General features: G+C 32.5%; 1 protein-coding gene across 2 annotated transcripts in view; it reads left to right on the top strand.

Annotated features, from left to right (window-relative positions):
* Positions 1-17,236, top strand: part of LOC148942614 (CAP-Gly domain-containing linker protein 4-like) — a 208,731-nt gene that overhangs the window by 78,754 nt on the left and 112,741 nt on the right. For both annotated transcript variants that reach the window (XM_089102485.1, XM_089102484.1), the window contains exon 4: positions 10,584-10,716. In XM_089102485.1, the coding sequence (XP_088958611.1) occupies positions 10,584-10,716 (133 nt within the window). The remainder of the gene's footprint in view (positions 1-10,583; positions 10,717-17,236) is intronic.

Genomic DNA, 17,236 nt, shown 5'->3' with positions numbered 1-17,236 from the left:
ATTTCTAATGCTAACTTCTAATCAACAATGCAACTGGGAAATAGCTGGAATTTCATAAATAGTGGGAGAGGGATCCACGAAGTGGCTTGACTATTTGAAATTTGCCACAAAATGTTTCTACCACAAAGGGGCAACCTAATAGTTTTAGCACAGAATATCTACTAGGTTTCACAGTAATCTGTGGTTTTAGATAGTAATATTGGGTCATGGAGCGTCAAAACTTTTTTGTTCTTGGTAAGGAAAAATATTTCTTTGAATTTTTCATCTTTTATACTCTTTATTGGGCCATAAAAATGAACTTCGAAATTTGGTGTAGGACCTTTGTTTTTCTTCTAATAACTGGCGGATTAGCCATACCCACTAAAATACCAAACGTCTGTTAAAAACTTATTTCGTGAAATTCTTAGTGAGTTTTCAGAAAATTGAAGACATGAAAAGAACTGTATTTATATTATAAGAAGAATACAAAGTAATACTTGTTGTTATTATTGTTGTAAATATTCTGCCACGAACTTGCAAATTACGTAAAACTTCTCATCAGAAGTTTATATGACTCATTAAGTTAACCCTCACGATTTTTTTCATTATCTTTCCATTTTCGGGTTACATGCAAGTTTGGTATAAAACTTGGAATGTTTCAGAATTTTGTTATAATTATATAAAATTATTTAATCATTCTAGTTACCAAGTTTATTGTCAGTTGCTAATCAAACTTTTATTGTCCAGAGCATGTTTGGAGGTTTAGGGGGGGGGGGTATGGCCCCCCTCACTAGATCCGCCAATGGCCTTGCTTGCATAATTTGCTGTAGTTTAATTATTAAGCTTTAATATGACATAGAAAATGACTTTTGCAGATGCCAAAAGAAAGGATTATATGCTCATTTCTAGGATTTTCTTTGGGGCTTCCGTATTATATGGTACACACTCGAGAATTTGGATCGGGAAGATCAGACAATAACCGGTTTTCACTGTTTTTATACCAGACAATTAGCTTCGGCTCGTATTTAGTGTAGTTGTATTTAGTATTAAGTATTTAGTTGGTATTTTGGTTTAGGTTAGGTTACGTATTTAATATAATGCATTCTGGGCGGCCCCCCTTCTATAATTCTTTGTTCTAGTTTACATAATTTTAATAATGAATTATTATATTTTTTACATTATACTATATAATATTATTATATTTATATTATATATATGCTATTTTTTATATTATGTTATATATTATCTTATATTATTATATTTGTTAATGAATTATTATATTAATTAAGTATTTAGTTGGTATTTTGGTTTAGGTTAGGTTACGTATTTAATATAATGCATTCTGGGCGGCCTCCCTTCTATAATTCTTTCTTGTAGTTTACATAATTTTAATAATGAATTATTATATTTTTTACATTATATTATATAATATTATTATATTTATATTATATATATGTTATTTTTTATATTATGTTATATATTATCTTATATTATTATATTTGTTAATGAATTATTATATTAATTAAGTATTTAGTTGGTATTTTGGTTTAGGTTAGGTTACGTATTTAATATAATGCATTCTGGGCGGCCTCCCTTGCTATTCATATTCATAATTTCTATGTTATGATATTACATATATTATTAATATATATATATGTATATATATATATATATATATATATACATATATATATATATATATATATATATATATATATATATATATATATATATATGTATATATATATATATATATATATGTATATATATTATCTTATATTATGTTATATTATTATATTTGTTAATGAATTATTATATTAATTAAGTATTTAGTTGGTATTTTGGTTTAGGTTAGGTTACGTATTTAATATAATGCGTTCTGGGTGACCTCCCTTGCATAATTCTTTGTTCTAGTTTACATAATTTTATTAATGAATTATGATATTTTTTATATTATATTATGTAATATATTATTATATTTATATTATATATATATATATATATATATATATATATATATATATATATATATATATATATATATATATATATATATATATATATATATATATATATATATATATATATATATATATATATATATATTATTTTTTATATTATGTTATATTATTATATTTGTTAATGAATTATTATATTAATTAAGTATTTAGTTGGTATTTTCGTTTAGGTTAGGTTACGTATTTAATATAATGCGTTCTGGGCGGCCTCCCTTGCATAATTCTTTGTTCTAGTTTACATAATTTTAATAATGAATTATTATATTTTTTACATTATATTATATAATATTATTATATTTATATTATATATATGTTATTTTTTTTTATATTATATTATATATATATATCTTTATATTATTATATTTGTTAATGAATTATTATATTAATTAAGTCTTTAGTTGGTATTTTGGTTTAGGTTAGGTTACGTATTTAATATAATGCGTTCTGGGCGGCCTCCCTTGCATAATTCTTTGTTCTAGTTTACATAATTTTGTTAATGAATTATTATATTTTTTATATTATATTATATAATATATTATTATATTTATATTATATATATTATTTTTTATATTATAGCATATATTATATTATATTTGTTAATAAATTATTATATTAATTAAGTATTTAGTTGGTATTTTGGTTTAGGTTAGGTTACGTATTTAATATAATGTGTTCCAGGCGGCCTCCCTCCATAATTGTTTGTTTTAGTTTACATAATTTTGTTAATGAATTATTATATTTTTGTCATGTTTTGGTATGTTTCCTTAAGATTAACTAACTTCACCTCTCGAGTGTGTACCATATAATGCGGAAGTACCTTTTATTTTTTTAAGAAAAGGAGGGTGTTGAGTTTTTTGTTTGTTTTTCTTTGATTCTTTACATTCAGTTCTCGTTTTAGCTGTCTTGGCATAGTTAGCTTCGCTTTCTAAGAAAATTGTGTTCGATTAGGCTTTGAGCGGTAGCTAACAGAATTTTATGATACCCCTTTCTGATTTTGAACATCTTTGTCTTATCCGCCTGTAGAGCTAGCACCATTATTTGGCATTTCACATTGATTATCGTTATAAATTTATTTTTTTTTCCATTCTCAAACCAATGTTATCTTTACCTTTTGCATTATTATTACCTTTTGCCTTTTGCATTTATTTTCCTTTTTTTTTAAATAAAAAAACCTTTTTCTCCTTTTTCTTTTGTAAAATAAGGTACTAAATAGGAAATACAGACTAAAATTGGTGTTTTAGAGTTGCCCTGTAGCTACAAGACCAGTTGAGCATTTCTTTTTAAGCATAACTTACAGCTTATTTTGAAATTTTTTAATGATTCTAATTTTCCTGGGCTTAAAAAAGCTAATGCCCCTTAATCTAGATTTTCATCAATATAATTAACTTTCTAGTTTATCCCTTTGGTAACCTCAGCAATTGGACAGTGTCTGATTTCGGACAACCATTTCCTAAAAAAAAAAAAAAAAAAAAAAAATACCATTATTTGGGAGCAAAATCATATTAGTCATTTTTTTTTTTACATTTAAGCCTAAGAAATGTTACCTTAACATCCTCGCATATTTAAATAGCCGTATTCAGACTAGACCCCGGCCCCGCGCCGATGAGGGAAGACCGGCGGCGGTGGGGCCAAAAACAGCGTGTCACGCCGCGCCGCCGGTAAGATGTCGGCGGTGCGCCGCCGGCGCGATCAATGTTGACTGCAAACATTAATGTTTTCATTAGTCTTTCTCAAATCACAGCTTAAATTTACAAAAGATTCGAGCCCATTCATGAGTTCAAAAATTCACAAGTCGCTGGGTGGAAACTGGTCTTCTTCGTTATTCATCAACAGAAGTAGAAATGGGGTAGAAACGAAATGACTATGGCGTTTCAGAACCCTTGCATAATATGAGTAGTTGAAGTATCTATTAGCTATGTATTCTTAACATAAATAATTATCAAAATTAGTAGTTTTTTTCATCAAGCATTACTGCATACAAAACTTCAAATACCGTATCACACAATTCGTCAGTTATCTGGGTAAAAACTTCGAATATAACTTTGAACTTAGAACCTTCATTTTTTCATAATGCCCTTTGCCTATATCTGTTTTATAACCTTTAAAACAGTTAAAATGGGTGACTTTGATATTGATTGTTTTTTTTTTTTGCTCTTTTGGATTCTTAAAAAGACTTCTTGTATTAAAAACTGGTTTTTAATTACAATTAAAAAATACATTTTAAAGTTTTTTGGCTTCTTTATAGAATATATGTCATGTAGGCTAAGGCTGAACTGCTGCTTTTTTATTGCTTTTGGCTGCTCTTTTGGATATTATTCGTCTTTTCTTTTGGGGATTCATTCCAAATTATAAATTGATAAATACCTAATATCAGTCAAAAAATAAACTGCATCTAAAAGGAGTAAATTTATCAAATTGAAAAATACATGATGAACACTTCACATGAGAACACTTCAATTACAATGAAACAAAAAACACTTAATGGTTTATTCGGTATGAAGAAAAATTAAATGCCAGCTATTTTCTGGTACAAAATTAAAAGCTCCTCCGTTTTAAATGTAATTAAATGAAATAATATGCAGACTGAAGTAGCTTTAGGAAGATGTTGAGATTTTTCATCCCAGTTCGTCACTTTTAATCCAAGCAAAATGTTAGGACACTTAGTATCAGTTATTGAGTTTAAGCTTTGATTTTCAAATGCTCACAAAAATTACCAAATTTGAGAAAGTCGCAACAATAAGTCACCTGTGGTCAAAATACTCAAAGACTCCTCTTTGATCCCCACCCAGGCTCAAAACTTCTGCTATGGTCATTTCCATGGAAATCTCCAAAGAGTTTCTTTTTAAAATAGCTTTCAAGAGCAGTTAGGGGTATTTAGCCTTTTTTGCTTTTCTTCAAAGCTTTGAAAAAAGTTTTATAATATTGCAAATGTTACATTTGTTATATTTGTGCATATTTTTGGTAATCATGTGCGGTGATCATATTTTTTAAGCCACTGTAGATTCGTAAGAACGTTGCAACATCTAGTACCCTGAGGTCATAAGACTGTAAAAGACTCCTCCTTGAACCTCCCAAATTGAAAGCTTTTATTATGACATGGCCTTTTAATGTAACTTGGGCTCTTGACCAAGGGCGCCATTGTCATTCAAGCGCAACGTTAGGTGGGGATGTCGATATCGCTTTCGCCACACCAATTCGTTTTAGCGTGATTCTGCCTGGTACTTATGAATGAATGTTTTTAAAGTAAATCCGTTTCATTAATAAGAAAAAAAAACAGGTTGGACGCATATGCCCCTTTTCCTTTGGGCAGTAAAACAATGTGAGTGCTGTATTAAGTAAAACTCACGAAAATCTTGTTAATTTTTGTCAACTTTTAAACTTTTTGGCATCCCTGCTTACAATAAAAAAAAATCAAGGTAGTGTAACTTCAATAAAATAACTCCCTATGCCCCTCCTCCCCCCTCTGGATACTATCCTGATAGGATACCGTACTGCTTTAAATAAAAAAAAATGACTTATTGGCACCCCTGCTTTCAAAAAAAAATCGAGGTATTATCATTTAAATACGATAGCTCAATACCCCCCCCCCCTCTGGATACCACCTTGATAAGATGCCGTCTCTGCTTTAAATTAAAAAAAAAATTAACTTTTTGGGATCCCTGCTTTCAATAAAAAAATTTCGAGATATTATCATTTAAATATAATACCCCCTACCCCCCCCCCCCTCTGGATACCATCTTGATAGGATACCGTCTCGGTTTTCAATAGAAAAATAATTTACTTAATAATTAACAAGGTCGCTGTATGGCTGCACCCAGTGCGCAAAATTCTGTTACACAACTGAGGAGTCAATGAAAAAAATTGAGGGAGTAAGTAAGAGGGTTCAGAGACAGCAACAAAAATGTCAATCTTGTTAAAATATACCACAAACTATTGTAAAACTGAGTCATAGACTCGCCGTGGCATTCAATAAGATCCAAAGAATCTAATTAAAAGGGAGCACACAAAAGCCAAATTAGGCCAGTAGCCTATGAGAAATCGCAAAATACCCAAGACAATGAACAAGTCTTAATGGGGAGCGCTGGGTCTGTCAAAATATTTCAATGGTTTCCCAGGGAATTTAAAAGAGTTTAAAAAAGGGGGGGGGGGGTGTAAAAAATTTTCAGAAAGAAGATTGTATTTTCTATGAGGCGTTCAACAATTGAGTATTAAACATTAAGAAAATCTTATCTAAAAACAGAAAAAAAAATCTGCAAAATTACAATTCAGCTGTAGAAACAATCTGTTGGCTGTCAATTTCAAAATCCAGCTGAAGGCTTAAGCTGTATAGTAGTGAATTCGTTCTATAATTCTATTCAACTTGAAAATAAATTCTTGACTATATTTACAATTTATGCAGTTGCATATTGCATCTGTCTGGTTTTTATGCAAAGTAACAAAAGAGACGAAAATTAATGAACAAGAGAGTAGTGAAGAATTATGGTATGCAAAGTAATATTTGGCAGGGAAAGTCACTGGTGATAAATCGCTAGGGGTGGCACCGTGATCGCGTGATTTTCGGGGATTCGGGGAACCAATTTTTTTTTCGGGGTGACGCATAGATTTTCGGGAAAATACCCAAAAATTTGGGGATAGTGCAAGCCCTGCTTGATTTCTAATCAGGAAAATCGAAATAGTAAACCACACGAGAAGGATAAGCTCTGAATTTGCGATTGACACCATTAAGAATGGCCGCAAAAATCATTTAAAGTCGACCGAACGCCGCCGCTTCTGTCGGCGGTGGCGTTACGACACTTCGGTGGCGTTCGACCGGGCCTCTCGTCAGCGGCGTTCGGTCGATCCGCCGGCGCGGCGCCGGGGTCTAATTCAGCCACATTCCTTACATCATATATATGTTGTTGTTCATTTATTTATAAAAAGTATCAAAGACAAGTAAAAAAGAGGTTTGTTACACTTTGATGACTTTGATTAACTAACCAAGCACTGGATCATGAGAGTGGAAGATTCAGTCACTTTCAAAGTCATTGAGACTCTCTTCAAGAGGATTTGCTTACAAGTCTAGCTCCTCTTCTTCAGACTGAGATTCTGATTCAGGTGATCGTGCCTGTTCAGAAGCCCCCCCCCCTCCACCCCTCCTAAACGAAAGTCCTGGATACGACCTTGAGGATTATATATCAATTTCTACCTCCACTCTCCCATCGTCTCTCTCTTATAGCTAATTCTGTATTTATCTGAAGATTCTTTAAGAACAACTGCGTAAACACAAGGACCGTTAACCTAGAATAAGAATTTCTTTTAGACACTGTAGTCAGTAATAGCTCATTCGGTAGTAACTGGTTGAAAAGCAGGCTAAATCTCAGAAAAAGGCAGTGGAATTATCGATTTCCAATTGACTGAGCCCCCTCCAAAGCTTATTCAACCACCCCTTCCACATGAAGTGCCTCTCGGAAAAAAATAAAAGAACAAATATTAATACATTGAACAGTTAAGAGTCTTTACCTTTACTATAGATAATGCAATACGATTACCCCTGACTTAAACAGGAGAGTAGAAATTTCAATTTCCCTTCTGATCAAAATCCTGGATTTATCCAAAGGTAAAATAGGGGGTAATTTTCCGCGTGGGGGGGAATATTCCTTGGGGGTATTTTCCTGGGGAGGGGGGTAAACACCGGCCCGTGGTGAAAAGACGGCAAGAATACAAGATTTTTCTGAGATGTGAAATTTGAAATAAAAATGAAGATATTGATTCTGCTTTGGCCCTCCCCATTGTTCGAAATCCAGATCAGGTAGTTCTTTTTGATGAGGCAACTTTAATATTTGAAGCAAATGGCTTCCCATATTCTTTTAGGAGGCAATTGAAATTAAAAAAAAAAATCCATAAATAGAGACCTTGTTTTAAAAAGAGATACTTCAAATATTCCTATAAACCCAATTTAAAATAACTTAAAATTAATGGATTCAAATAAAATTTTCTTCAGTTTAAATTAAGATCATCTGTCCACACTTTTAATGAAAATTAGGTCAGTAGATAAGCTAAGTAATCACCAAGCAGTGAATTCTTGCCGAATCTAATTGGTGAATAGTCTTTCATTTATTCTGGCTTGGTTTTTTGGTTTGTTTGATTCAGTCTTTCTTCTGCTCAGTTAGAGTTAATTCAAAGGGTTAGTTTTCCTTTTTTTGAACACTGAAGACAGCTGGGCGGAAGTCCCAGACGAAATATCCGCCTCTATCATTTTCGCTTCTTTTTTGTCAGCTGGCTGACAACACCCTCATTTTTCTCGGCATTTTTTTCTTGTTTGTCATATGTCAACCCTGCTTCTAGCCCTTTCTGTCTTTAACAGTTCACAGAACTCATGTAATTTTATTTCAGCTAATATTTCACTATTTTTAAATTATAATTACCTGTATTATAATACACTTTATCATTCTGATAACAAGAGACCTAAGTCAGACAGACCGCCTTTTAAACCAGGGAACACAGCTATACACAAAACAAAATCATATTCCATATTTTTTTCTGACTGCCTCTTCGTGCTTTTGTGCTCTTAAAATTGCAAGGTGTCGTAAAATATGTCAATAAAATATGTATACCGGTAAAATACTTAAAATCTTGTATAATATATAAAATACGTAATTTACCTAAAATACGTAAAATAGGTAAAATACCAATTTTACGGGGTCCATAAAATTACGGTAAAATACGTAAAACACCCAATTTTACCGTGACCAATTTTATCAGTTACAGCACTAGCCAGAGCTATAAAAACTTCTTGACATTTTGGGTATTTTTACCTTAACAACAGGAACAAGAAGATACAAGTGTTGACATTGACAATTAATGGAAAATAGTTTTTAAAGGCTGGGAAGCCTTTAAACACTGGAAGGAATTTCTTTTCAATCCGAAATAGTCCGAACTGTCCATTCAGACAAATTTACCAAGTTCAAATGGATCTTGGTTATCATCGAACTACAAAAAAATATACTTTTTTTGTGTGTTTGTGTATATGTTGAGGGGAGGAGTTTGTTAATTGATTTTGTTGATTGCTAGTCATAGTACGTGTTAAAAAAAAACCGATTTTTTGTATTCTAACGATATAGAAACCACGTTAAGCATTCCACTTTAAACAACAAGTATACCATAATTAACAAGAAGATAACTGAAAGGGTAAAACACGACACAACAGTTGAACAACTAAGATAAACTGAAAATAAAATAGAGAGCAAACAGTGGACCAAATATAACTAAAGAAGTGGATATATGAAACTTTTTAATTTGTGTTGAATGCAACAAGTAAAGAGAATACGTAATAGGACGCGTTGGTGCCTAAGTATCAATGCTAAAAAATCAATAGTGATCCAGCGGAGCGTGTAATCACTATTTAGCCAGTATTGTCACGTAATTATGATTAGCAATTGCAATTACTTCGCTGGAGAAATAAGCCAAGTTCAGAATTATTATGATAATTTTAAAATGGAAATGGAAAAAAATAAAAAATTTTAAACAAGAAAACGGGTTTTAATTTTCATAAAGCAGTGAATATAAAACAAATAATTATACACAAATACTCGAATATTTCTCACGTCCGGTTTTCTCAACGGAAAAAATATATAAAATGAAACAAAAAAAATTTTCTTTTAAAAAAACTTAACTTACATCAAAATAAAACATACTAAACACATAAAGAGAAAGAAAAAAACAAAAGAAAAATATAAATAAATAAGAAACAAAACTCACATATTAAATAAACACTTCATACTACTGAATGTCAATAATGATTCAACTCGCCTCCTCACAGTATATAAATTGAAATCTATCAAAAATGAAGAATATATTTATACTAAGATCTTTTATTGTTTTGGTCTTAGTATAAATATATTCTTCATTTTTGATAGATTTCAATTTATATACTGTGAGGAGGCGAGTTGAATCATTATTGACATTCAGTGCATGGAAGTGTTTATTTAATATGTGAGTTTTGTTTCTTATTTATTTATATTTTTCTTTTGTTTTTTTCTTTCTCTTTATGTGTTTAGTATGTTTTATTTTGATGTAAGTTAAGTTTTTTTTAAAAAGAAAATTTTTTGTTTCATTTTATATATTTTTTTTTCCGTTGAGAAAGGCTCCCGGACGTGGGGCCGAAATATTCGGAGTATTTGTGTATAATTATTTGTTTTATATTTCACTGCTTTATAGAAAATTAAAACCCGTTTTTCTTGTTTAAAATTTTTTTCATTTTTCTTTAAATGGAAAAGCAGTGTGGTCTAAGAAATTATTTAAATGGAAATGGACCAATCCAAAACTGAAATTACTTTTTTGAACGTGCTTTTTACTATATGATTGAGCATGCCTTTATTTAAAGAAATAATAAAAATAACTAAATAATTTGAAAATAACAATAATAAAGAATATGTGTGTCAATTTTGAATAAATGTAATTAAAGATTGCGCTTATTTGAGTTTTAATCTGTGTTGGTACAATTAAACAGAATACGTAATAGTTCGCGTTAGTACCTACGAACTCATGATTTTCTTTCTATTTCTATATAGTTTTATTTATTTTGATTATTTTTTTTTACTTTTTAAGGTGGCAAGAAGGCTACTAGACTTAGGAGCTGATATTCGTGCAAGATGCCGGTGGAGCCATATGACTGCAGTGCATTTTGCTACATTTTTTAACAGTGCCAGAACATTGCGGTGGCTTATTGAAAGTGACCCAGGTATTCAAGATTCTTTTGTTGAGTCTGAATATTAGTTCAGACAGATCTTTGCGGTTTGTTGGGACTTCGTTACTTTAAATTTAATTATTCTAGTCTTCAAGAAATCTAGAGTTCTACCAATCTTTAATGGCTGTAAGTAGGTAGTATTCAGAAAAAATATACAGGTTGCAAATATATAGATATACGTGTTTAATAGTTCCTAGCTCAACCATTGAAACTAAATTTATGTACAAAGAAGTGTCATTACAGTGGATCCTGGCTTCAGGAAACCACTATAGAAAGAATTCTGCTTAAGGCTGCTTAAAAAACAAAGCCAGAGAAGGTTAAACTCTGTTTCGCAAACCTGTCGAGTATCGAAAGGTCATATCCTCGCAACCTGAAATCACCGTTAATAGATAGGGTTAAATTACTATTTGAACTAGAATCTACTGATAAACTATCAGTTATGCAATTCATCCATTGTTTACATATAGTATATGTTATTGAGAAAGGTGGGTGTGTTTGACCTTTACTTTCTAAAGAGACGAAGAGCATTGAGCCTTACAGAAAATGTTGAGATGAATAATAAAATTAAATAAAATACGTTCTATGCATAAGGTTTGTCAAAAGGGTGTAACACAAAAATGACTCAATATTTTAATTTGGAACTTTCAGGAAATGGTAAGGGAGATGATCAATTGACTAAAAAGGCAACCTCGAGTCCTTCCAGTCTGTGAGGAACAGAGGTAGATGGCAATAGAGTATAATTGGAGATAGTCTCTAGTTTAATTCCTAAAATCCGGAAGTATAACCTGCTTAATAGTGAGGAGTGAGCTAAATTTAAAATTCAGAATTCCTGATTTCAACAACATAATAGTTCAAATCATGGTTTATCTCTGTTCACTTGCGTTTGTCACAGATTGAACGGACTTGAGTTGGTATTACTTAACAGGACTTGGATATGCAATTTGCCTTATTTCCCCGGCGTTGTATATTAATCAGTTTTAAATGATGATACCGATGAAAAATAAAGTAAAAGTATGTTATCGCAATGTAAAGGCATCACTTAAAGCTACTTAAAAAACAAAGTCAGAGAAATAAGGTAAATGTTTTTCGTCCCCCTCTACAGTAACAGTCCTTCTGATATGGATTGAGCATAAATAGAGGGTGATAGAGTATTATAGAACTAGTGACTTTTGATGATGATGATAGGGATATCTTCCCGTTGCTATGCCTCGGGAACTGTGTTGCAATTACTCAATTCACAGCCTCATTGTTCTTTACAAGGAATAATTCACAATGCCATTTTTTTATCCTCTTTAGAAAAACGATTATTTTTCCGATGATTTCTTCATTTTTTTTCATATTTGTCAAATCCGCCTAGTGCTTGGTGTGAATTCGGTTACAATCGTTTCCTATTAAAAAAAACGGCTTTCTTTGACTTTCTGGGCACTTGAGCAGCAAACACTTTCAGTATCGTAGTAATATGGACATGCTCCCTCATGACCTTCCTCAAAATCTTGTTTTATAGTATCCTACCGTGGTGGGATTTGATCGGAGTCTGAATAGGACTTTTTACTTCTTGCTTCATGAAATTCTTGTAGATATTCGTTTTTTGTTTCCGATTGGTTTTTCTAGTGCCGACCGATTTCTAGTAGAAATTGGTTTTTTCTAGGATATGCTCAATCAAATAGTAAAGAGCACGTTCAAAAGAGTAATTTCAGTTTTTGGATTCGTCCATTTTTATAATAAAACATCTTGAAGTATTTCTTAATGATCTAAATCTTTGCTGTAGAATTGTTTTTATCACCTTGCCAAACATCAGGAATCGAAGAGGGGTAGCTAAATCGAATTCTGATGATCCAGTCTCCACGGCATATTTAGTGTTTCTATCCTCTTTTTCATTTCCTCTTATTCCGCTGTGGGCATGGATCCATTATAATACAATTTTCTTCTTCTCCATAGCCTTATTAATGATGTAGAAACAGTTGAAACTTCTCTTTGGTTTGTACCTTTTCCTTTTTTTTCCTTTTCCTTTCTTAGTTTTACCTTTACCTTTTCTTAGTGGACTTGTCACTGCTTGAATTGCGCTCTTTGAACCTAAGCAAATCATCACGTTCTTTTCATTTATACTTTCCTCAACAAATTCAATGGTTTTGTGATTGCATATACTTCAGCTTGGTAGACACTGCTTTCTGGGTTTAGTATATATTTATTTAATGTTTTCTTTTTCGGAAACCATAAAGCTGCCCCTACCTTCTTCTCATCTGTTTTAGAACCATCAGTCAATATTACAACATGACCTTCATAATATTTATTTAACATAATTCGGAAACATATATTCGAATTCAAATGCATGCTCTGAGGAAATTCTAAATTATAAACTATCTTGTTAACCATCCATGGTGATGGTTCTTCTATTTCTTCAACTCTTAGCATTTCAAACAATTTCACTTAATTCTTAGATTTTGCAAATTTCTATTTTAGCTTCAAAACAATTTAGCTGTTTGTTTCTCGCATTTGTATTGTTTCTGGTAATCTGACGGCCTGGTTTCACTATCTCAGACGTCATGGGGTGGCTTTCTTCAACAGTCTAAATTTTTTAAATGCACTTAACTGTTCTTATCTTTCCTCTTATGTCCAGATTAACCAATCTACTCTGTTAGTAGAAACAAAAAGGGGGTGCACCTTGCACCGTGCACCGTATGCATTGCACCTTGCATCCCATATCTTGCACCTTGCACTTGGACTTTGCACCTTGCATCCCCAAGGCGCCTTGCACCCCATATATACGTGCGTCTTGCACCGTATGCAATCCTTATTAACATCCACCATAGTGAGTGTAGATTTGCAGGCCGCTTCATATATTACAGAACAATAATCCATCCTAGGTAATATATATTTTTGGAAATACTGAAACGAAAATTCTGGAGGTAGACCACCAGGCATATAAGCTAAACTTCTCATGATTTTGATCCTTTTCAAATATTTGAACTAGTATAACACATCAACTTTGAAGTACATGTTTAGAGTTAACCTTTTAAATTTACTTCCTGTTTCATGAATTCATTTAAGGCTAATGTATAATGCTGGAAAGAAATAATCTGAAATGTTAATTCGAAAACCTGTTTAGTAACAGCAACTAAATCATTCTAATCTGCGAAAAGGGCAGTTAGATCGCGGTAAAGTATGATTTGAACTTTTATCTAGTTAAAATCATGAACTCTGAAGCTTAACTTCACAGTATTCTTCTTAGTAGATTTGTTACTCTTCATCAGGAGCATGATTTAAGACAATAAATAAAGGTACTTGTATGATATACCCCCTACCAAATATTCTTCTAATATGTTTTTCTGACGCTCAATCCTAATTAAATATACCAAAGTAAGATAAAAACATAATCCTTTGGAACAAATTTGGGCTATATATTTGCACAGTAGGGAGGGGGGGGGGGGGTAAAGTATAGCGGGTCTGGTTGCCTAATGGAATAAATATTATTATTCTGAATATTATTAGTAAGAATTGTTTTCTAACTCTAAACTCTCCAAATACATTACCACCTAATGTGCAAATATATAGCCCAAATTATATATTTTCCATCTATTCTGTCACGTCACTTTGCCTTGTCTCACGCTAAGCTGAAAGAAACTAACGAAAAAAAAGGTTCTATAATGCGTCAATGAATGAACAACTTGAGCGGTAGGGGGTTTACCATACAAGTACGTAAATAAATAAAAAAAAAGATTACAGCATTAGACTTTACAGCCTCTACCGGTAGTGCTGATATCCGTCTCTTGGCCCTTCAGCCAGGAAGTGCAATGGGGGGTTGGGGGTCAATCATCCTGTGGTTTCATACACCCTTCCTGTTTAGCTACCCCAGATTTCTCCAGGTACACATTTCAAGCTGGTTCAACTCTGGCTGAGCTGACAGAGTCACACCACTGACCCTTGTCCCAAACCAAATAAAGTGTGAGAGATCTGTTGAAGAGCTAATTTACAAACCTCTAAATCTCTACTTTGCGTTTTGCTTACTAGTTGGAAAGCAGATAACCAGTGAAACTACCTGTTTGTTTAATCTAGCATACGACTTCTTCTTTTTGACTAAAAAGGTCATTTCTTCAATATTGTTTTAATAAAACTCCAGAAAATTCCTTACTGGAATACTTGCTTCTTTGTGTCTTTTAGATTCATGTTTACTTTTATTACCTATTGATTTTATATTGTATTGCACTAAATCAGTTTTTTGATAAATTCATGTACTCAGGACTCAGGGTTAAGTGTGTAGTCCCTATGTCTCTGTTTAAGGATGTATTATTGCTCGAATTTTGCTTTATTTCAATTACTTCACGTGGAATTTATTTAGTTTGTAGCCTATTGCAAATCAGAATTATTGCCCTAAAAAGCACTGAATGACTGGATTTTTCAAAACCTTGGCTGACCAAAAAAGTATATATTGAACTTCCTCAATCCTCTTTTTGACGCAACTTGTTATAGCCCTTATTCCCTGAAGTTCACTATTCAAAGAAAGGCTCTTTCCTCCCTCTATTGAAACAAAATCGAAAGGGCAACTAAATACTGAAGCCAGTTGAATTAATTCCACTAGTTGAAGAAAGAGACTGGCGAACAACTTTGTATCTGCCTGATTACATTACGTTGTTATTATATATTACATCAGTCCAAGGGCGTATCCAGTTTTTTGTTCGGGGGGGGGGGGCTGTATGGCTATTTTTGGAAATGATTTTGCCACCCCCAAAAAATCGAAAACATACCAAAATTTGTTTATACCATTTTTGTTACGTTTTGAAGTCATATTTTTTTTTTTTTGGGGGGGGGGGGGTCTAAACCCGATGCCTCTTCCCCACTCCCCGGGATATGGTCTTACCTCAGTATAATAAGCCTATTAGTTCACTATACTATCCTGAGAGGATTCTTCTAGAATAAATCTTGAACGTCCCCAGTCTTTCGAAGCATCGACGTTTCGCAATCATTTTTGCCACACGTTGTTGCTGTGGCTTACAGTATCATAATCTCAGGTATAATAATTGTCTTCTAATTATAAAAAAACGCAAAAAACAAGGTTTCTGATTCGTTTTTAACAAAACGTTACAACGTTGGTTTTTAACGTTTGTAACGTTGTAACACAACGTTACAACGTGGCTGAAGCGACGAAGACAACGAGACAACGAAAACAGCGAAGATAACGTGGCTTTACTTCGTCTAACTGTTTGGATTAATAAGGAGACGCTTTTGCATAATTTCATCACTGAAATCAAATTCCGAGCCCTGTAGTTAACCTTATTGAGTTCCGAGCTCTGATACTGCAGCTGAGATCGAATTCCGTGTCCCGTGTTATCAAGCTGAGATCGAACTCATTGCAATACTAAAGGACGAACATGGCTTTAGTTACACAAACTCAAGTTGTTCCAGTCTGCGATTAACATAGTTAGATGGAGATAAGGTATATCTACATGTAATATTTTGTTAAAAAAATATTGACATATTAACTTTTGTTTCCAATGTTATCTTTGCGCTCGACTTCCGTTTGACTTGTTTACGCTCATCGATGTTTAGTTCTTGTTTAACTTCAGAGCAAACTTTTTAAATGTTCCATTATTTTTTATACGCATCATTATTTAAGACTTATTGAAAATTAAGTTCAGTGAAAAATAATAAAATGCTTTGTTATAAACTTCTCAAGCATAAACCCAAGACCTTCTAATCTATTACAAACAGGTAGATGGGGGAAAAGTATGATTTGAGCTAAAGGTTGTCTCCAAAGCGCCAAATTTGAATCTACTATAGATCAAATTTACCACATGTTTACCAATTTAGACCACATAGATTAACCTGGAAACAAAAGCACAGTGTCGAAAGATCAAAACATGCAAAAACAATGTTGCCAACCACAAAAAATAAAAATAACAAATCTGGCGTTCTTTTTGAAACGCCCTTTAGTATCTACGTGCATGATTTGCTTAATCTAGGTGAAAGTGTAAACGTATTCTAGAGCCATTGGTGTCACATAGGATGTCAAATCAATGCTTCAGTTGCTGGGCCTTTTTTTGTAGAAACTGGTAGCAAGTCTGTCGCCCAACCTTGTGGCAGCTGGGATCGAACCCGTTCCCCCCTATTGCCAAGCAGAGCATCAGTCCGTTGTGCTACTACAGAGTTCATCTACAATATGTAAAAAAAAAATAGTAAACATTTCATTAGTTTATTTATTACTACACTGTTATCATTTTTGTTTCTTTCTGAAGCCAAAGGTAAATTTTCTCATTGACGGGATTATGAGATAGCTAGGAAATAGATATACCTTTAGAATCAGAATTTCATCCTCGATCAAATATAACATTCATTTACGTCGAAGATTTGCTTTAAAGACCCCTTCCGAATAAAAGATATTACACCTGACTATTAGAGCGGGGGGGGGGGATAAAGTAAATCTGCGTAAAACGCTATTTCGTAAACCTGTTTAGTATTTATGTTCTTCCAATATGCATTGTGCATATGTAGATTACGTTAAAGTATGGTAACGTTAAAG

The sequence above is a fragment of the Artemia sp. Qi Xiang Cuo genome, chromosome 16, assembly GCF_049724085.1.
Source record: "Artemia sp. Qi Xiang Cuo chromosome 16, ASM4972408v1, whole genome shotgun sequence".
NCBI classification, from domain to species: Eukaryota; Metazoa; Arthropoda; class Branchiopoda; order Anostraca; family Artemiidae; genus Artemia; species Artemia sp. Qi Xiang Cuo.
This window is presented reverse-complemented; position numbering and strand designations above follow the sequence as displayed.